At 30.0% G+C, this 23,477-nt stretch overlaps 1 protein-coding gene across 2 annotated transcripts; it reads right to left on the bottom strand.

Moving 5' to 3' along the window:
* Positions 1-3,520: 3,520 nt before the first annotated feature.
* LOC136072007 (serine/threonine-protein kinase ULK4-like) lies at positions 3,521-23,153 on the bottom strand. 2 transcript variants are annotated; one of them, XM_065819364.1, is made up of 9 exons: positions 22,753-23,099; positions 22,416-22,544; positions 21,299-22,276; positions 19,331-19,546; positions 19,100-19,242; positions 18,510-19,014; positions 18,233-18,414; positions 17,835-18,140; positions 3,521-4,564 (listed from the first exon to the last, which is right to left on the bottom strand). In XM_065819364.1, exons 2-9 carry the CDS (start codon positions 22,504-22,506, stop codon positions 3,698-3,700), a joined length of 3,288 nt encoding a protein of 1,095 aa, XP_065675436.1. In that variant the 5' UTR covers positions 22,507-22,544; positions 22,753-23,099; the 3' UTR covers positions 3,521-3,697. The 2 variants fall into 2 exon arrangements, with proteins under 2 accessions (XP_065675436.1, XP_065675435.1); XM_065819363.1 differs by having other exon boundaries at positions 22,416-23,153.
* Positions 23,154-23,477: the final 324 nt, after the last annotated feature.

Here is a 23,477-nt window from a genome sequence, read left to right on the forward strand (position 1 = left end):
TCTCTAGTTGGCAAAAATAATAAACGACACCCCTCCCCCCATTCCCCGTGAGAGACCTCTTCGGGACGGCCCTCACAAAGACCATGCTCAATAAGAGAAGCGAAAAGCAGCTGCATAGCTACAAATACGCCCAGCTAATTTACGGTAAACTGTTATCAGGGCCACTAACTTATTTCCTCACGACAAAAAAATTGGAAACTTTTTTCTGATTTATTTGTTTTAATATTATTTTTTGCAAAAAGCTTTGAAAAGGGATTTAAACGCCTTTTTTGCAAAAAATCTTACTTTCTAAAAAGTTACCCTAACTTTAAAGAAAAAAAAAATATTAGAGGAAAAAAAAGGGTACGGCCCCCTTTGCCCATGAAACAAATTTAACATGTATGCTCATCGGGGCTACACAAATGCTGTCAAGATAAAGTAAAATCAAGGTAAAGTCTGAAAGATAAAATAAAATCAAAAAAAAAAGAGAGATTCGAAAAAGTGAAGTTTTCCAGTTGGCTCTGAAAATAATTTTAAGATAAACGTTTGTTAAACTTACACAAATGCTGGAAGTTTCAGTGCTCTTGCTAGTCTGGAGGGTAGCGAAAAATTAATCGCAAGATTCCGGGACAACTTATAGCCAACAATAATCTATGAAATTAAAGTAACGTTTAAAAAAAAATTATGAGTTTATTCTAAAGCACTGTTTTAATTGAATAAGATTTTATTTTTCCTTGTGCTGATTAGACACCAACGCAACAAAAAGGAGGTTATTAGGACGCCCACGACCTATAGTAGAAGGTTAAACAGATTTTCTTACCATCTTTTTTCAAACAGATTATATATGATAAAACACAATAAAAGATTATATCTGATAAACACTCCTTTAATCATATAGATTATTTCAGATAGTTTAAATGACTTATAATTTTTTAAAAACTGTTTTAACAGTCGATGTTCCAGCGGATACCAAAAATGGTATATTGCGTCATATTACCATAAAAAAATACTTGATTGAAAAGTCGAATACAGAGAAAAAAAAACTGGAAAAAAAAGCGCGCTCTAACGAACAGTGACTTAGTCAAGGTTTATACATGCATGAATTACCCATAGCTTAGAAATTATGCCCCTTTGTTTTCCCCCCTACCTCCTCCTCTCCTCGCTAAAGTTTCATTACTATAGAACTACCCTTTATTTCATTTAGGTGCCCCGAGAAGTCCTTACGATCTTATCACAGAGCACCGCGGATGAGCACTTAACTGGAAGTTCGCGTTTTACATCAAAATAAGTAAAAGTCCCATTCCTACTTCTGATAATCATACTTTTTCCTTTTTTTTTTTCAAAAGATCCATAAAGTCTTTTCTAGTTTACTAAAAATGAAGTAATTGTGACTAAGGCAACATTCCCACTGAGTCCTTCAAATATGCATAACATCTCACATTCCAAGAGAAAGGTGTATGTCTAGGAATAAAGCTCAAGTAAAACCTGCAAAAAATCACTTTTCAATTGATAATAAGCAAAAAAGGACATGAGAGAAAAACTGAACCAAATAATGAGGTTAGAAAATATATTTTGAATGCATAAAAAAATAATAGCACTCTTCTTGGTCTCGACAATAAGATTGATCGAAACCATCCAGCTAAAGTTTAAAAAAATTATAAAAACAAACAACTAACATAACTTATACGAGGGTCACTATTTATATTTCGGGAATAGAAACAAGAATAAATAGTTAAGTTGCAAATATATTTTTTATTGTTTTTCAAAGTACTCGCCACGATGATCAATATACTTTTGCATGCGCTTAAACCAATTTTTAAAGCATTTTTTCCATTCCGAATGAGGTATCTCCAAAGCATAATTTTTGAACGCTTCAATAGCTTCTTCGGGCGATGAAAATCGTTGACCACGCTTTTTATTCTTCACGGATGGAAACAAAAAAAAATCATTGGGTGACAAATCAGGGCTGTACGGCGGATGACCCATCAGCTCGATGTTTTAAGTGCTCAAATAGTCTCTTGTTTGAGCCGATGTTTGAGAGCTTGCATTGTGAAGAAGCCGATGTTTGAGAGCTTGCATTGTGATGTTTGAGAGCTTGCATGATGAATTTAATGCTGTACGATCCTCTAGAGGCACTGTTGCAATATGACTAGTTTTGCCGAAGAAACAGGCCACCATTTTCTTTGAAGTGCTTCGTGCGCGAACAACTTTTGTTGGATTTGGTTCATCTTGGAACACCCATACAGTCGACTGCTGCTTACTTTCGGGCTCATACGAATATATCCATGATTCGTCACCTGTCACGATTTTATAAACGTCTTTTGAAGCACCGCGATTTTAATTCTTAAGCATTTCTTTGCACCAATCGACACGAGCCTTTTTTTGAGAGATTGTCAAATTATGTGGGATCCAACGTGAACATAACTTTCGCACAGCTAAGTGTTCATGTATAATCGCTTATATGCTGGTGGAACTAATGCTTAGTGATACCTCAATCTCACAATAGGTTACATGACGATCTTGCTTAATCATTTTGTGCACAGCATTGATGTTTTCTGGCACCATTTTGATTTTGGACGACCTTCACGAAACTCGTCGGACAGCGAACTACGACCACGATTGAATTCACTGTACCAGCGATACAGTGGTTTTTGATGGAGCTTCATCGCCAAAAGTCAAATTAAGTTGATTGACACACTCTTGTTGTGATAACCCACGTCGAAAGTCGTAAAAAATCATCGCACGAAAATATTTACGATTCAGTTCCATTTATTGCCGCGACGAAACTTTCAACTAACTATAAAATAAACTAATAGCGTCCGTATGACAAAAAGTTCTGAGTACGTATATCGTCAAAAACGTCAAACTGGACTCGCATGACATCAGTGTTGCCAATTCCCGAAATATAAATAATACCCTCGTAAAATAACTTAAATATTGTCAAAAAATATTTTATAAAAAATTAAATATAAAAAGTAACAAGAACAACAGTAAAAAAGCGGAAGTAAAAAAAGATCGAAAAATTTCAAGTACAAAAATGACATACAATTAAAGTGATACAATTAATAAATTGTATAAGTTTAATTGTATGGCTAATTAACACATGTAACTTAAAAAAAGACAACAATTGTATAATTAAACGTTTGTTTATTTTTTAACTTTAAATGTTTGTAATTTAAAAACTAAATAAGATTGTAAAATAAAACTTACTCTTGTTGGGCCATTGTTTCCTAATAAATCTGTATGAAAAATGTATAAAGAATTTTTTCTGAGCAAAAATAGTTCAATTAATTCAAAAACTGTTCGACAAAATCTTTTAACTTTTACAAGAAGTTTATTCTGAAAAAAATTTATGCTCAAATTTATATCTATATCACACACTATGCAATTACCGCACAATGCAGACAAACTCGATACGGTTAGCAACCCGAATATGGAACGAAGCCGCTTTGACTGTTGGGTCTTTCCGAATTTATTATTAAAAACTTCGACCTAATATTTCGACTCAAAAAATAATTAGTGTGTACAATTTTATTATTAATTTCTTTTTTTCTATAAATAAATTTTTAAATACATAACACTGTATTAAATAATATACATATTTACATGCATTTCTATTATCTCTGATAAAAGTGATTTTTATTAAGTTTTTTTAAATCATTTTTTCCGTATCATACAATACTAAAATATGATATTTTGTACTAACATGCAAACTTCATTATGAAAAAAATATTTTTAACAAGTCGTTGCTAACATCTTTTACAAATTTATCATCGCTGTCTCGAGGCTCAATTCTTATCAAATTTTCTAGAATAGGCTGAATTTCATTGAAAGACGATTTAAATTTTTCTTTGAGTGCTGCATTAGAAGTAACATATCGTTTAATAACTCTTAATAATATCTTTTGGCGCTTTCGGTTACTCGATGAAATGGCTTGAAAAAATATTACGACATTGTTATTGGTAAACCAGCTGTCATTACTTCCGCCAAAAAGCTCCGCTGATAAATACAAGCATCTGCACGCCCACTCTTTAATGTCATCGTCGTCAAAAACTAGCAAATTAACAAATATACCGTTAAGCTCACAAAGTCCTTTACTCTGTTTAAGTAACTTTTCAACATTATTTTTTTCTAACGAGAGATCTTTATTTGATGAGCTTTGGTATTTGTTCAAAAGAACGCTTTTTACTGCAGTTTCAATTTTTTTATAAATTTGGTGTATTGTATCTAATAGCTGCAACAGTAATGATGTATCATCCTCTTTTGAAGATGCAACTTCCATAAAAGCTGAAGTAAGGTATTCAATTAAACCTAAATTGCACAGCCATGAAAAATCTAACTCCTTTTTCATTATAAAAAGATTTAACAAACCAATTGCACTTAGAAGTGTTGAATTGCCTGTTTCGTTTTGATGAGTTTCAAGTATATGTAACAAGGTAGATATGACTTTTTCTTTAAGCATACCGTTAATAACATGAGGGGACCTTTCTGCGCATAAAAGTACAAGACGCAAGCAATAAGAAGGCAAAGGATCTTGATCTAGTAGAAAATCTTCAATCTCGTTTACAAATGTATTTTCTATTATCTAAAAATAAAAAAGTTATAAATAAGACTCGATTTTTTTGTCCAAAACTTTTATGTCAAATTTAACTCCTACTTAATTCTATATTTATATTTTTTGAAAGTTTTGAGTCAAGAAGATAATTATTTGATTAAAAAGTATTATAGCAACCTCTTGTTTGTGAGGTCTAATACTGAAGTTATTGATATTATTAGATTCACCTTCCCAACGCCGGAGGAAGGAATTCTATATTTAAAAAGGCTATTATTATTTTGTCAAATTGCTGTTACAACACTTTCTCAAGCCTAACTCTAAAACACGTCATCACTATTACATTATGTCTTCACTATACCAACATGTCCTCAGTAAGAGAAAGTTTTATTGAGTCTTTTTTAGTAATGTTATTGTTGGTTTGGTGTTATGTAAATATTTGAGCTTTATTTGAACAATTGGAAACTAGTATCACGGTCCAAGAACCTGGCAGGTTTCCCGGTGGGCACAAAATCTAAAAAAGGTCTTTTGAACGTATAAAACTCCTCCGAAACGTTTAAAAGACGTCCTGTTAACGTTCCGTGCCCACTGGGTTATTTTGCAAAGTTTTTGAAATGAAGATTTATGAAATTTCATACGCTGATAACTTAGCGCAAAGTAGCGCTGATTAACTTTGGTTAATACAAATTTTGATCGTTTTTTAAAAATAACGTGAACTTCTTTTTTTATTTAAATTTAACATCCATAATTCTCTATGATCCATGTCATTACGTAGAACGTTCGTGAAACTTAGTCGATTTATATGCGAGTAGATTAGTCGGAAAAATTGCGAACAGCGAGCCGATGTACTGCAAACTTTTTTGCAAACATATTTTAAGCACCACGAATAATTTTATTAATTTCAATATAAATCCATTTAATACAATAGCATTTTGTATATTATCTTTAACACATTGATTGGCAATAAGAAAAGGCAAAATTAAATGTACATTGACAGATTGTTTTGGTTAAAGGCAAGTTTTCATCAAAACTATAGTAATTAAAACAGTTGTTGCTTAGTAACAGTTGTTACCTAGTAACAGTTGTTACCTAGTAACAGTTTTTACATCTAAAAACAGTTAATACTTCTCTAAACAGTTGTAATTGTTACTTCTAAAAACAGTTGTTAATACTAAAAACAGTTGTTACTTCTAAAAACAGTTGTTACTTCTAAAAACAGTTGTTACTTCTAAAAACAGTTGTTAATACTAAAAACAGTTGTTACTACTAAAAACAGCTGTGACTTCTAAAAACATTAGTTGCTTAGTAACAGTTGTTACTTTTAAATATTTTTATTATTAATGCTATCGCTATTTAGCACTGCAGCGCGAAACAGTCTTTAACTTACTATTAATAATGGAGTTGTAAGAACGTTCTTGATTTTTAAAATTGCATTTCACAACTCTCTTGCTACAAAAATTGCTTAATACAAGGAGCAAGGTGAGGGGGGGGGGGGGAGTAAAGGAGGATGCGTGTGTGGGGAGAACTTTACTCAAGACAATAAACAAGGGGATCTTTATAAAAGGGTGGGTGGGAATTTTTTACAGAACACAAATAAACAATCTAATTCTAGTGATGCAGCTTTTTCAATATAATTCAATAGGATTTAATATGTTAACATAAGTTTTATAGGGTATGGTAATAAGAATAAGTGGGATAGCATAGGCATGTCTGTCATGCACAGGCATGACCTGCAAAATTTGATTCAACTTACATTACAAATTGTAATAAAAAAGTAATAATTCCTAATGAAAAAAGTAAAACTGATTTAATCATTATTACATAATAATGATAAAGCTTATTAAGGAATTTGGGGGTCATATCCCTAAACTAAAAACCAATCTTTATTAGAGGGTGATGGGGGTGCAGGAACCTACTCCCCCTGAATATGCCACTGTTGTGCACGACCTGTAAATAAGGTCTGGACACGCCTATGTGGGGTAGGGTAGTGCAGGGCATAACGGGACAGTGGGGCATAACGGGACAGTTATGTCTGAAGCCTTATATCTCAGCTAAAAAAATAATTTTTTAATGTTTTCTGATAAAACATTTTAAATTATTGTAAAAAAAATTGTGCTTTATTATTGTAAAAAAATATTAATTTTAGAAATACCAAAATGCATCAGTAAGTTTGCAAAAATCAAAATTTGTGTATTTTCTTAAGCAATACAACAACAAAAGATTTAACTTGAACTATTGCAAGTTTGCTTTATTTATAAAAAGTTTATATTTATCAGACAGTATTTTTTATCCTCTAAACAGGAACTTAGAACTAGAAAAGCTGCTGATACATATTACATATTTAAGTCTGCTCTACATTGGCATATTGCTAATAAGCCAGCTCATCAAAAATGTTGCCAAATAGTTAACAGGATATTTTTTGTGTGATTTATGTGATCCATAAAAATTTTTGTTTAATTTCAAATTTAGTAGTAGCTACCGATTTAAAAATATATAGGTTAGAATAGAGCGGAGGTATTTTATAATAAAACACAAAAAAAAATTATTTATTTTAGCTGTTATTTCTTTTTTGTGGTGTATGGGTGTAAAAGTGTGTAGTTTCTATGGGCATGAGAGTTTAATGTCTGAACATATTTAGACAATAGCTTTCATATTTCATCATTTTAAAAGCAACAACAACAAACAATTGACGAATAACTGTTGTTTTTTAACTGTCCCGTTTTTCCCCACCCACTTGCGAATTGTAAAAATTATGCAAGTGAGTGGGGCTAGAGCTTCGTTACTTTGGTTGTCGAGACTTATTTTTAGAAATTTTTTGTTTTTTCATTTTCTTATATGAATTTTATGAAATTTATTGAATTTTAGGAAATTTGTAAAATTAATGAATTTAAAATTTATAAAAAACAGTGTTAACTATGATTAGTTTATCCACAACCAACATTTGTTTCTTAAGTGTCCCTATATGCCCCACTCTTATAATAAATATTATAGATATATTCAATTAGTATGCATGGAACAGGTTAACTTTTCAAAATGCTAAAACTCAGAATATACCAACAGTTTTCACACATAACTAGCTTTTTTTTCATTAACAATGTTTCTATTTGTTTTAAATAAATAACTCTTCAATAAAATATGTAATTTATTAAAAAAAAAATTATGTTTTAAATTTATTGTTTGCAGACTTAAGTAATACTACTTAAGTAAGCATAATGATGTAAATTTATTATTAAGACCATAATATGACAACAAGTGTAATTTAATTTATAATTTCTCCCAACCATATAAAAAAAAGCAAAAATCTATAATGGGTAAAATGAATATATAGACTAAATGATTGTGGGGTAAAATGGATAGGTATAATATTTTCAAAATACAAAAAAAATCATGGATTTTTTCTGAAAAATCATTGGTCACATAACAAGTATTTTCATATTTATGTTCACTTTTGGTTTTTATTATAATAGTATATATTTAACAGGTACAAATAATAGTTGTATAAGATGCTATTGATCAATTTATGATTAAGATCATAGTACAACTTTTTTCTAAATAACCAGAGTAAAACATTTCCCCCCATCATAACTATTATGTTTTATATCTGATATAAAATATAATATCATAAATAAAAACAACAACTTCAAAACTATTTAAATGAAAAATTTAATTATACCATCAGGTTTTTTTTTAATAATTAGGGTCTCTACTTTGTTAATGTATTGAATCAAAATAAATTCTAAAGTTACTTTTGTATAGAACTTGACTTTTTCATCATCAAGTCATGAGGGGTGAATTCGCCAATTACAGGGTGAATTAGCCCCATAATTAGTGTATTCAGAGGTAATAGTAGGATGATTTCCTTAATTTAGAATAGTAAACCTCTAAATGATGTATATAGAACTACTGATAGCTACAAGTAGTTAATAATTATTGATGTAGTTTTCAGATAACGACAAGATCCGTCTGACCACGCTAGCGCAAAAAGTAGCATGTTAAAGCAATAACAAAAATTTTATAACTACCATGACTATTTAAGAATTTAAAAGACGTTTATATGTCCTATGATTAGTTTATCCACAACCAACATTTGTTTCTTAAGTGTCCCTATATTGCACACAATTTGAATATGCATTAACTCCAAAACATTATTCACATGCCCACTGATTGCAACTTAAACACATAAACCCATCTTTGCTTCACCTCAAACAGCTGCATAAACACAACAAAAGTCTTTATCAGTGTTATTTTTTAGAAACCAGTAGATGAACTTGAGTGATCAGAATAAGCTGAAAAAAAAGTCTTTTTTGTTTTTGTTTTGTTTACCTTTCTTTTTTTTACTTCTATTTAACATTTTTTATTGCAGCCTTTTTAGCAGGATACTCCTTTATAAACTTTTATTATAACATTATCTGGCAATGTAATAAGAGCAATATGGCGTTTTGAGTGAGTAGACTTTTTTTTCCGGAGAAGGTACAATAGTCCTTAAAATAGATAAATTTAGGTCTCCCAGATGAATTGTTGTTTTATTAAACATCTCTCTTTTTTGTATTTAAAGTCTTTTACTATAAGTGTGTAGGACCATATTTTGTTAAAAACAATGTGAAAGCTGCAACGAGGCATAGAAATATCATTATTTTCAGCTAAACAATAAGACAAGGCCTCAGGACCACATATGTTTAACATATGTTTCATTAACATGTGATCAAGTGGTTGAAGGCGTGTGTACTATGAGGTGGAATGCATATTATTTCAATATCCATCTCTATTGCTAAGTCAATTGCTTCAAAAATGAATCATCCAAAAATAACAATACTTTTTTCTATCCACTTTGTAAAAAACTCATTAAAATAATGTAAAAAGTGAATAAAGATCTCTTGATCAATATATCCACTTTTACTGAGGTAAGTATTATATAAGATTAATAATTGTTTCTCAAACTTAAGCTAAAAAAAATTGTTTTTAAATTGACTTTTAATAATTATTTATTATTAATTCATTTAATGTAAAATAAAAAAAAATTAAAAAAAATTAAAAAAATCCAGGAAGATTGGGTGGGGAGGGGGTGGAGTTGATCAGAGGCCCCATGGCCCTCCCTTGGCCCGTGACTATAAATGTCCTAAACTAGTCAATAAATAACACTATTTGATGTTTTATTCAAATAAATGTTTTAAAAAACATTTCAATTGCTTTCATTACAAAATTTAAATTTTTCTAAAAAGACTGAACAAGTATTAGAGAGACAATTGATGAATCTAATTTTTTTCAGTAGACCTAAGATAAAATAATGATATACAATTAAACTTTTTACTCGGGATTTTGGGCTACAGTCTTCATTTTACCTCCAAAAATCATTAATTTACAAGTCAATAATTTTGAACAAAACTGGATAAACGAGGCATTTCCTGAGACAATCAAGTCTTGAGAGGGCTATTTTTGGATTCCTCAAGTAAAAACCTATTGGGGTACCAAATTTTAGGTAATTTGCCTAAGCCATTTTGACAATACTATATGTCAAAGTTGCTTTGTAGTCGCTTCAGATAATCACTAAAATGCAGAGTCAGCATTATTTCAACTGACGATATCTCTGGAACCCATGTGTATTTTTAACTAAAATTTTCGTAGTTATTATTTTTTTAATATGGACTGAAAGTGAGATAAAAATGAGCAAATTCTGCGACATAAGGGTGTCGAAAATGTTTTTTTTTTTTGGATGATTTGATATGGAATTACCCAGCATGGTATATTTAGATGATGACATCTTATATAAAATAAGTCCTCTAACTCCAATTAATAACCATGATGATTACTTCTTAGCAACAAATGATTTTGAAAAAGCTAATAAACTAATAAAGAAATGAGCTAAAAAAAAGTTAAGTTTATAAGAAGAAAATTATTGTAGAACAACATGTACTTTTTTTTCAATAACTCTCAAATATACCTATACCCCACAACTATTCTTCTTCTATCTGATAAATAATTGAAATATGTTTACTTTACGTCTCATAGAATTTTTGTAAACCCAGGGCTTTAACCCTTTAAATCACCAAAAGATTAAAATTACGTTTTTGAGTTGGATTTTGCGGTTAAACCTTTACTTCCCCATAGGTGTTTTTATACTTTAGGTACATAACTAGGTAAAGATTTATAATGACAAAAAAATTATGGGATATTTGCGGCTTTGAATGAAAACAAAGATCAAAAATGACAAAAAAATCATTTTTTGCATATTTTTTTTAAGATTAAACATGTTTTCAACACCATTTGGTCAATATTTTGAAAAATTTAGTTGAAATATCAAAAATAAACTTTGACATCTAATATCTAGAGAACCAATTAATATTTTTTGAAAAAATTTCGGAATTGAGATTCTAGTATGAATAGCAACAACATATCAAAAAATGAGCAATTTTGAAGAGGGTCACTATTGAGCTCTGTCTGATTCTTACAGAAAGTCGCTCTTAAGGTTACAAATTGTATAAAACAGCAATAAAACAGCGAAGTTGTTTTACATTAACACAAACTCTTTATATTGTTAAAACAACTTAGCAGTTTATTTTAAAGCTTTTTACAATAACTCTTTAAAATAATTGTTTTTCATCAGCATAAACATATTAAATAGTTTTCTATGACTTATTAAAGTGGTTTAAATATTGTAATATTTGCATTTTTATTCTTATTTTTATACTTTTACTATTTTTAAAATCATGTTAAAATAATTACTAAAAGTAATAACTCAATAGTATGTAGCTGTAATTTATAACAGTAACTAACGCTATTTTAAACTTCGCCAAACGAAAAAATTTAAAGATGATATTTAAATATGAGAGATAATATGTTAAAAAAATAAGAATTACAAATTAATATACAAAAAATATTTTATCCTAACGCAACCTCCTCCCTTCCATGAAAAGGGAGGAGGGTGGTAGTGGATTCAAAAAACTTTTTTTTCACAACTAGATTTTTTTGCATTAATTCGAGCCCATATATATATATATATATATATATATATATATATATATATATATATATTTATATATATATATATATACATATATATATATACATATATATATATATATAAATATATATATATATATATAAAACCATATATATATATATATATATATATATATATATATATATATATATATATATATCTATATATATATATATATATATATATACAAAACCACCCAAATTAAATTTTTTCCTATTCTAGTGTTTATGTACAGTATAAAAAAAAGTTTTACTAAATTTTAATGACTATTCTAGAGCCCCCTTAAAGCCCCTAAAGATAAGCCCTAATTTCCTGTTTAACCCATTAGTGCCTGAGTTTTTTTGTTACATTTTACGATTTATAGAGCGCCCCATTTTTGGGGACGCTAGGCACGAATGGGTTAAAACAGTAGCACATTTTTGCATTGATTACAAATTTCATAAACAAGCAAATTAATATTATGATATTGACACAATTTAATATGTAATATTGACTGTTATAATTATTTTGCTGTTTCCTGTTTTAGTTAAATAAGTTAAAACTGAAATGTTGACAAGAAGTGGTAAAGTTGTAGAAACTAAACTCAAGTCTTTGCAAAGTTCCAGTTGTTTGTTCAAAGTTCCAGTTCCAGTTGTTTGTCAGACACATCCGACCAGCCTTCACCGTCATCATCATCATCAACAACAAGGCCTGTTACTCGTGCCTCTACTAAGTTTTGGTTAATTGGACACCCATCACCATCAATAACTGGTTCTAAACTATCCGATTGCAAACAGGTTTTGAAATTTTTTTCTTTTTTTACGACGCGATGAAGAAAATGTCCGAAATCATGTAACAAATCAAGAAATTGGCTATATAGTAATCGACACTGTTGTAACTTTCTGGAACATGGCACCCATCAAGACAAAGACAAGACAAAATTCAGTGTTAGATCTTATGTGTCTCTGGAATGAGTGGAACCGCTTGTTGAAGAACAAGAATCGCGAAAGTGATGCTGGCGGAAATTGTGTTAACTTCTTGGCCAAGTTGGATAGTCTTTTTGATATTGGATCACCTGATGCCATACAGGAAATCATGAAATCCAGGCTACTGACTGCCCAAAAGAAAGATGATGATGTTGCTTTCTATTTAAATCAAAAAAAAGACAGAAAGGCGACCATGCACGGGCATGACAAAATCTTTGAGATTAAAGCAAAAATGAAAGAAGTCAGATGTAATCAGAAAATCATACTAAGAGATGAAGAAAAAGAATGAGTAGAAAAAGAAGGTAGACAGGATGATCAGGATGATGAGGACATGGAAGTTAATGACGAAGAACAGAATATTAATGAAAATATTGCTGTTGCTGAAGTAGATATCGGTTTAGGGTGGGACTGGAATTATGAACCTCCAATGACGATCAGAATTTGTTACTCTTCACCTACCCAAAAGAATTATGCAATGCGAGGAAATCATTTCTGCAGCAGACAGGCCGAAATTGTCTGATAATAAAACAACTATGATTGTGTCTGCTGTAATTAAAGCTGCTGGTGGAAACTTGGACAATTTTGATATCCCCAGATCGACATCTCGTCAAAGTAAAATGTTAAATCGACATAGGATTGCTGAGAGTGTTATAGATAATGTGAGGCTCAACCCACCCCAGTTTGGTGCCCTTCACTGAGACGGAAAATTGCTAAAAGACATACTAGTCGTGCAACATGAACAGTTAGCTGTGCTTGTGTCCAGAATACAGTGAGGGAAAATTGCTTGGTGTTTCCGTTCTCGTTGATTGGAAAGGAGAGACTCAAGCAAATGCAACATTGGATCTCCTAGAAGCTTGGGATCTAAGCAACAATGTTGTGGCAATGGTATTTGATACCACTGCCAGTAATAGTGGCATCCACAATGGTGCTGCTAAATTGATTGAAGAAAACTTAGGTCGAAAACATCTCTATCTTGCCTGTCGACATCACATTTTTGAAATCTTTGTCAGAGCAGTTTGGAAGAAATTATTTGGAAACATTTTTGGTCCAGAGAATAAATTCTTTGCTGAATTTAAAATTGCTTGGCCAGCATTGGATAAACAGTTGCAAATCGAAACTTTAGCTGTTGAAGGCACCTGGTTGCAAAACCTCAAAGAACAGACCATACAGCATTTGACACATCTATTTGCTAAGGAAGATGCTACAACATTTCCAAGAGATGACTATCGTGAATGTGCTGAGAACACCCTGATCATCTTTGGGCAAACTCCACTGTGGGGTGTACACTTTCTTAAACCAGGAGCTATCCACCAAGCTTGGTGGATGGCATGTGACATTTATGCGAACAAAATGTTCATGTTTTCTAAACAATTGCCTTATGATCAGAGGATGACGACCAAACTTTTTAGAATGAACAGATATCTTTCTCTTTTCCACACATCAGCTTGGACAAAAGCTAGCATTGGTGCTGATGCACCTATGAATGACCTGCAATTCATCCACGACATGATGGACTACAAAGAAATAGACAAGGAAGTTACTGATGTCATTTTTTCTAAAATAACCAATCACCGATGGTATTTGACAGAAGAGGTAGTTCCATTTGCTTTCTTCAGCAAACATGTTAGTTCCACTGTGAAAAAAGATATGGCAGGGAAACTCTTGGAAATTCCAGTACCCACAAATTTTTGTCTTGGTTTTTCAGTTTTTCGTCAAATCACTCGTCAAACAGGTTTGTCAAACCTTCTGGGACCTGAATCTCACTCATTGTTCAGCATTCTTGGCATCAATACAGATTGGCTTGCTTAACTAATTGAACAGTGGACAGAGCAACCAGGATACAAAGAAGCTGAAAAATTTGTTTGTACGGTAAAAGTTGTAAATGATACCGCAAAAAGAGGAGTTAAACTGATTTCAGAAATTGCCACCATCATAACCAGTGATCCAGAGCAAAGAGAATGGTTGCTGCAGGGCGTTGAAAATCACAGGCAGCAATATCCTGATTTTGGAAAAAAAACTCTTGGACAATGAAACAACATTAATAACATTCAGAAAGACAGTCTTAATTTTAGTTTTGGGGTTCCCGTCTGATACTTTGACTATAACTGTTAGCCAAAATGTAGAACTAGCTTGGTCAAACTGGATAATTTAACATATATTATGCAAGCTGCTTTTGTTTGGCTTGATTTCTGTGATTTAATTTCTAAATACTTGAAAAATGAGATTCACAATTATTTCTCTGTGTTTTAACTAAAAAAGATACTGTTTTAAACAGGAAATTGGGGCTTGTTCTTAGGGGCTCTGAGGGGGCTCTAGAATAGTTATTAAAATTTGATAAAAAAATATTTTACACTATACACAAACACTAGAATGGGAAAAAATTCAATTTGGGTGGTTTTGAAATTTTTTTGCATAGTGGACACTAGGGGGTTGATTTTTTTACAACTATACATGGGTATAGTGCCAAAATCTGACATTCTACATGAGATTACCAATTGCAAAAGTTTTACTGACTAAAGTTTCAAAAATGTCCCCCGTAAGTAAAAAAATATAACGTAAAAATCGACAAATTAACAGAAAAATAGCAATTTATTTTTACAAAACTTTCTGTTCATTAATATACAAAGATCAATTGTTTGTGCAATTTAAAAGTTGTTGTGCAGAATAAATCTGAAGTTCATCTTGTCAATATCTTTTGCATAAATTTCTTGCATAATTTTTATGGCTCTTTCCGCACAGATATTAGATCTCTGAATTCCTTGTATGCGACTGGGCTCCTGGGACCAAAATGTTTTCAAGGTTTTTATGGCTGTAGTTGAAGTTATTGCTTGCTCTAAATTGTTAAAATTATGTTCTGAGTATTGCATGTCAGAAAACTATATATCAGACCAGGCTGATGTAATGAAGTCACAAACCATGCAAAGTTGATTATTATTCGACTCATTTAAAATATATGCCAGAAGAGCATAGATTGCTTTTGAATTCCATCTGGCATTGTTCAATGATGGCAGACTTTTGAATTTTATAGCCGGATAGCTACCATTCACCTTCATGTATCGGTAACTTTGTACCAACTCAAACAAAAAGTCCATATCATCTCTCCATTTAATAGTCTTTACTTTACAAATTTTTTCACCTTGCTTAAAATTTGATTTTAAATTTTCATAGCTTTTTTTGCAGGTTTACAATAAATTTGTAATGTATTTCTGGTGATGAGCTTTTTCCTTCATCTAAAATTTAATTCATGGAATGCTTCAAAATTTTGTCTAACACATGATGCTGACAACCAATAAATTGAACTGGTTCAAGATTTTTTCTTTCAAATTCTCTTTGAAGTTGGCTTACAACTCCATTTTTACTTCCAGTATTAACACTTGTGGTATCAGATATTATAACTTTAATACTACTCCATAGTTGAAATTTATCTAGCACTTCAGCTATTCCACTGTAAATACTATTAGCTTTACCATCACCCAGTTTCAAAATGGCTAACTTGACCTCCTTTTCTGCATTTTTTAAAATCAAGACTTGATACTCAATCCCGGAAATTCTTTTAACATCAAAATGCAACACCCAATCATCATTTTTTAAATGATTAATCATATGCTTTTCCATTTTTTGAGCTTCTGACATTGTAGCTCTATAAACCCCAGATTTGGATGGTGCTTGCACATTAACACCACATTCAGATAAATTTTTGCAAACTTCTGCTGATCTCTTAATACTTAGTTTTGACTTCTTAACTAAGTTAACAGCAACAGTGGTGTTCTCATATTTTCTCTTTGTTTTTTGGCCTGGCGGATTATAATCAGAATCTTGCTCATCATCTTGTTCATTGTCTCCTTTATTGTCATCGCTGACCTCTACTGTACCTGTTTCAGCTATGATAGTTCTCTTCTTGCCAGCTTTAATGGATGTACTTTAACAATTTTTGATGTGCAATAACCAGCTTGACCATCAGTTTTCACCTGTAATATATAAAATTCTTTATCTTCATTGCTAAGGCAGTTACCATTCACTTTGGTTATATCAAATAAATAATCCCACTTTTCTTCAAAACATTGTTTGGATTTTTGAACAGAATGATATTTCTTAATAAGAATTTCTACTTTTTTTGTTATAGACCTTTCATTAATTTTTGGTAAACTCAGTTTAAGCCATAAATCAGATAATTCTGCGCCAACCATTCTACATCTGGAATACACTGACTTCTCTAAATTTGATAAGTAATTATACCGACCAATAACAGAATAGGCTTTTGGCATTTTATTCATAATGCCAAGTGGCTGCAAAACTTTGTGTATGTGAGATCTTGTTGATTTTGATTTCTCAAAGTGGACTAGATTTTTTGTCCAGGCTTTGATATTTTCAGGTTTTTCTTGGAACTTATTCTGGACATTCTGAAATATAAAGTTAAATTGAAATAATTTTAAGTTACATGCAAAATTAAAATGAAATCTAGTAAACACAAAAAATCACCTTGATTGGAACACGTTTATCTTGACGGCTAATGACAATAATTCAATCTTGTGCTTGCAGAAATTGATAACATCGGATGCATTCAAACAATATATACTCAAACTTATATACTTATATGTTTGTTTATTTGTATCACGCTACACCAATGATATTTTAATTATTATAATTACAATATCTTTGTGCTACACATTAAAATTTGTCAAAAAACATTTACAATTTTTTATTTTCATATTACAATTTCATATTTACGGGTGACATTTTTGCAATTAAATGTCTTAAGGTATACATTTTTATAAATAAATACAAAAATGTCAGCTTTTAAAAATATACCCATTGATTTTTAAAAAAAAGTTGAAAAATCAACCCCCTAGTGGACACCCTTAATATATATATATATATATATATATATATATATATATATATATATATATATATATATATATATATATATATATATATATATATATATATATATATATATATATTTTTGATCCATTTTCTTATTTTAACTTTTGAGTTCCGTGGGTCATTGATAAAAAAAAAATTCAAAAAAATGTTAATTTTGTCAACAGGTAAACCGTAAAATAGCAAAAACAAAAAGCGTAGACAACCTTTATTATCACTTCAGTAAGTGACATTATTGCAAAAAATTATGATTATGACTTATGGAAACAAGTTTCCATGGAAACTCAGTTGTTCACAATGATTTGTAGCAATTCCATCAAAGTGCAGTCTTATAAAAAGCCAATATAAAAAACATGATAATTTGGGCTTTCAAGAACTTGATAGTTTGGGCTTTCAAGAGATGCTTCTGAATTTTTATATACTTATCTATGAAATACATTATAAAATATGCATATACCTTTATTAGAATATCTACATTTGTTTGTCTGGGTGTTGCATCGTCTTCCTTTTCAAGATATATGGAAGCTATGTTTGTAAATAATCTGCATGACAACATTCGTAAATTCCCATCGTCACTTTTTCTGAACAATATTAACATAGGAAGAATATGATTGACTATGTCAGAAATGTTTTCTAACAGAATAAGTGGATGCTGTCCAATAGCTTCAACTACAGAAAACACATCAGATGTTAAGTTTTCAGCTAGAGTAACTATGTTGGCTCCTGAAAGGTTTATTTCTCCAATACCAATTTTGTTAACCATCTAACACAGAAACCAAAAAAAAAATCTGAAAATTTGACATTAAAAAAGAAAAAAAAAATTTTGTTAATCAAAATTATAAATCTTCAGATTACTTGTAAAATCTTCCCAATATATTGAATAAAATCTATAGATTTAATGATTTTTTTACGAAACAGTGAACTGGTGACAAGGTGCAGAGCAATGGTCATTAATGGTAAATGACTCCTAAGCTGCTTGGTTTGAGCTGGGTTAGGATGATGACGACCAGTTACAACTTCTAAGATGTGTAGTATACCTAAAGAAGAAAAATTACTTGACAGATAAAACATTTAGGTAATAAAGATTTTAAACACTATCATATTTACTAAAGAGGATATTTTTACAATAAACCTTCAAATACACTTGGCAATATGGTGACTATTGTGTTAGCTAATACACCCAAACATTTATGCGCATACTCAGATGTTTCATTGTGTTCACTAGTTGCTGCTTTTCTAGCATTTTTTTCTAAATGTCCTATCAACTTTAGTTCACACGAATTCAGAAGTGTTTCATGAGAACGAGAAATCATTTCACAGAGTAAAAGATAAATTTTTGCTTGTAAAATAAAAGAGGGCGAATCTAGATTTTGGATTATTCTTCTTAAAAAACCATCTTCTTGCATAATGCGTTTAAAGTGAATTGAACTTGATAATAAAGTTACAAATATTGTGACAAATGAGATCTGACTTTGCAAAACCCCAGTAAAAAGAGCTTCCTGGAAGACATTAAAACCAGCTCTATCAGATACATGCTGCATAATGGCAGGAGAGTGCATAGAAAGATGAGTCAACGCTGAAGCTGCAGTAGCTTTTTCGATATCTGTTGTAGCATGAGAATAAAGATTCCATAAACCCTAATAAAATAAATCTATTGATGCAAAGAAATTCAATAGACAATAAAAACAGTATTTTTTATACAAATTTGAAAATAAAAATTACCAAGCCAACTTCATTTGTCAAAAACTTTTTACAATATCGACCAGTTGTGGTTGTCACATTCTCTATAATTTTTGCTGCAATATGCCTAGCAATATGGTCATCAGATTGTTGTAAACACTTGTTTATTATGGTAAATACAGCACCTAAACAAAAAGAAATTAGTAATTAGAAGCCAAATTAATAAATCATAAAAAGAAGAATTATATATAAAGACAATAGATATTAATCTACCAGAAGGCTCCCATTGGTGAAGAACTTTGCTCTCAGTTTCTTCTTGAGTAGCAGCAAAGAAAAGAAACTCTCCAATAACAGGTAGAAATGATTGCTTGATGTGAGATAAACGAAAATTTTGTTTTATTTGATCTGCAGATATATTAAATATTTCAGACATGTTAAACGAGGGAGAAATGAAACTTGAACAACTGCCAATCACTCCTAATAAACGCCCTAAAACAAATATTTAACAAATTTTTGTTTTTTCTATTATACTAATAATGAGTTTAAAGTTTTGTAAATCATACCAAAAAAATATTCTTATTTTCCATATTTTGGAATTAAAATAAAAATAAAATATTTTTAATACGAATCACCATTAACAGTTAATCAAATATACTTTTTTTTTCAATAACATGCATAAATAATAAACAATGTATGAAATGTTTATCTACGCATGTTAAACAAATGTCCATAATAAAACTTCACATTTTTTGTTCTGATTTTTGAAGTAGTTACCAACTAGTTTTCATTCAAAAGGTAACAACTTCAAAATGAGGCCAATTAAAATTGTTGTGAACGATTTATTAATTAGCATTTTTTAGCGTTATAGATAAAAATATTTTTGTTATTATCTTTTTTAGTATTATCTATACAAAACTTTAATCAATGAAACCAAGGTTGATAAACAACGAAAATAATTGTATTTATTTTAGAAAAGTTCAAATTGATTTGAAATCCTCCAATATATATCAATATTGATTCTTGATTTTTTTAAGTTCAAAATAAAATTCCTTTTAAGATCTTTTTAAAGTAAATATATATATATTTAAATTTCTTAAGGCACAGTAATTTTAGACTTAAAAAATTTAAAACTTAAAAAATAATTAAATCTTGGACTTGAAAAACATTTTTAACTCCTTCACAGTGGATTTTATTCACTGGTGTATGATGACTTCTTGCCACTGTATTTTCATAACCAACAAAGTTCAAGTGATTTTTTTTTTGCTAATTTTTACATAATAATTAGCCAACCAAAAACAGTTGGTTATCTGGAAATTCTATATGTTGTAAATATACCCCAAAACAATGAACCAACTGCAAGACCATAATGAATAACATTATCAACAAAAATATTTTGGAATTCTGATTGCTAATATATTAAGTTCTATTTCTTTAATATATAGTTTTGATATAAGACTTCACCATAAGAAAAAATTGCCTCTCTTTCCACCATTATGTATTTTAACACCATAATGTGTAACAATTAATTTTAACACCAAAAAATTTTTTTTCTAAATTTTTTGTTCAAGCTTTTCAAAAATGTATAACATTATATATTTAGAACATTATATATTTTAAAAATATTTATGTTTTTGTACGACTCCTTACAAAGTTGTTATTTTTCAGTGAATCTGTGAATCTGTGAATATTGTGAAATCTGTGAATCTGTGAAACCATGAATCTGTGAATATTCAAAATATTGGAAAAATATGAATTTGAAATTTTTTTTGCTAGTTTACTCTGTTTAATTAGATAATTATAATAAAAAATACTATTTATACTATTATAGATATTTTCATTATTAATTATTAACTATATGCAACTTTTTATTAATTTTAGGTCGAATCCAAAAATATTTTCCACTTTCTGTGAAAAGTGTAAAGCATAAAGTTAGTAAGATATAGCATCAACTCAAATATGGAAACTCATATTACAACTTTTAACTATTTTATTCTATAAACTTAGTTGTAAAATATCACAGTCTAAAGCATACATGTATGTATATGCTCAGACAAAATTTTACAGATATTACTATGTATATATGTTTATATATTCTTAAAAAAATATCACAGTTACATGTGTGTTTACGTATGCTCATTAAAAAAAAATAAAACAATAACAATTTGTCCAAGTATATGTGCTCAAAATAATAATTTAATTTTTTGCTTTTTTTACAAAAATATTTATATTAAAAAATTATACCAATACGTATCTTGACTTCAATGTTTTGAGAGTGCTTTAGTTCCTTGAGTAAATACTTTTGATGATGTTCTTCTAAAATCAAATTTGAGAGCTCTCTTACCTTAGCTATTGCAATTAGATATGCAAGTAAATTCAACTTAGACCGTATACTAACTTTTTCTTGGGACTTATGAAATTTAAAAAAAGTATCAAAAACAACATTAAGGTATTGCTTTATGTAGTCTTTGCTGCTGTCTTGTAAAACTTGCAGACTCACAGTAGTGAACCCCAGACTACTTACATCCCATTTAAGAAGTGATAGCTTCAAAAGCTTAGAATTTTCTGCAATAGGAGTCACTGTAAGATCACTTGAGTGATAAAGATGATCAATGACATTTAAGTTAAGACCAATAAAACCATCACTCTGTTTCGAGGTAGTAGAATTGCTTTTAAACAAGTCAACTTTAGAATTCTCCTTAGTACTCTCCAGACTATTTTGTGTATTGGTATTTATTTGATCTAAATAATCATTTGTATCTAAATTATCTGAAGCAGCATTTAACTCATCTAACTCATCATCATTTTTTGAAAGTATATATGTTCCTTTAGCAATATTAAAATTGTTATCTGACTCTAAAGAAAGTAAATTTAACTTTTCTTCAGGTGGGATATCCAGAACATTATTAAAAGCATCAAAATCCTGATGAAAACTTTTGTGACTTAGAAGAGAATCATTTTCAATGCAGCTCTGAGATAGATCTAAATTTGCATCTAAAGTTTCCAATTGAGATGAATCATTGCATAAAGAATCTTGAAAATGTAATTGTTGTGAAGTTTTTAGATGTTCAACTATATCTGTTAGATGACTAAGCTCGCCTTCCCAAAAAGGGTGCAAACATAAATCAAACCAGTCAATTCTTTTAGTGGGGTCTTTCTGAAGCAACCCTGCAATAAGTGTGTACAAGTTTTCAGTAGCCTTTATGGAGCTTCCATTTAAATCTAAAAGCATTAATGTTTTGTTAGAAACAAACGTTTTACTGGATATAAAAACTAACAGCATAAAAATTTTAAATAATTAAAAAAAAAATTAAAAAAAAAATAAAAAAACAACAGAAAGGAACAAAAATAAAATTGTTACTTTGTATTGGATAGACAATGGTTTGATTTCTTATTTTTTCACAAATTTTCTCATATGAAGAAGCATGAAATGGTGTGTTTCCAGTGAACATTTGGTACAACAAACATCCAAGTGACCACAAATCAGCTTCTAAAGATACCAAATGACCATCAATTACTTCAGGCGCTTTATATGAAACTGAACTCATTTTGATAGTTTCATCAAAATCTTCACCTCGCAAACAAGACAGTGAAAAGTTACTATACTTAAGTGTTCCATTACTGTCTAATATAATTTTTTGAGGGGACAAGTCACAGTACACAATATCCAAAGAATGAAGGTATAACAAACCACTTACTAAATCTTTACCAAAACTTCTGATAGTCTTTTCAGGCAAAACAATGTCCTGTTGAAGAACAGTTTGAAGTGAACCACCAGTGCAAAGTTCAACAACTAACCAAAAATGATTTGATGTCTCATACCACTCATAAAAATGAACAATATTGGGGTGATTTAGTTGGTGTGATATGCGAACACTGTTTTGCAACTGATGACGCTTGGATTTTTCAATACAATGTATAGCAACATATTTAATAGTTCCTTTGCGACGACCTTTGTAAACAACTCTTTGATTTCCTTTTCCTATTTCATCATATAATACGAAATTCTCCATGCATTTGCTTTATAATACAAATTTGCACTTCTGTTTAAAATAATAATAATAAAAAGATGTAATATATAAATACATACATAAATACATGTATTAATGTAAATGAATACATACATAAATAAATATATACATTAATATATATACATATACATACATAAGCACACATATATACCTTCCATAGCTAACTTAGGTCATCAATGAAATCGTATAAACTGTTCTTTTTTGTTTTTTAAAAGCTGACTTTAATAGACACACTTTATAGAGAGACTTAAATAAAGACACCCCACAAATGACAATATCAGATTCATAGTACGATTTCATCAGTAACCTAACATGCACAGTTAATTCCATATGTATGTGTTTATTTATGTATATATGTATGTGTGTATGTATGTGTGTATTTATGTATGTAT

This window comes from Hydra vulgaris, chromosome 15 (assembly GCF_038396675.1).
Source record: "Hydra vulgaris chromosome 15, alternate assembly HydraT2T_AEP".
Lineage (NCBI taxonomy): Eukaryota > Metazoa > Cnidaria > Hydrozoa > Anthoathecata > Hydridae > Hydra > Hydra vulgaris.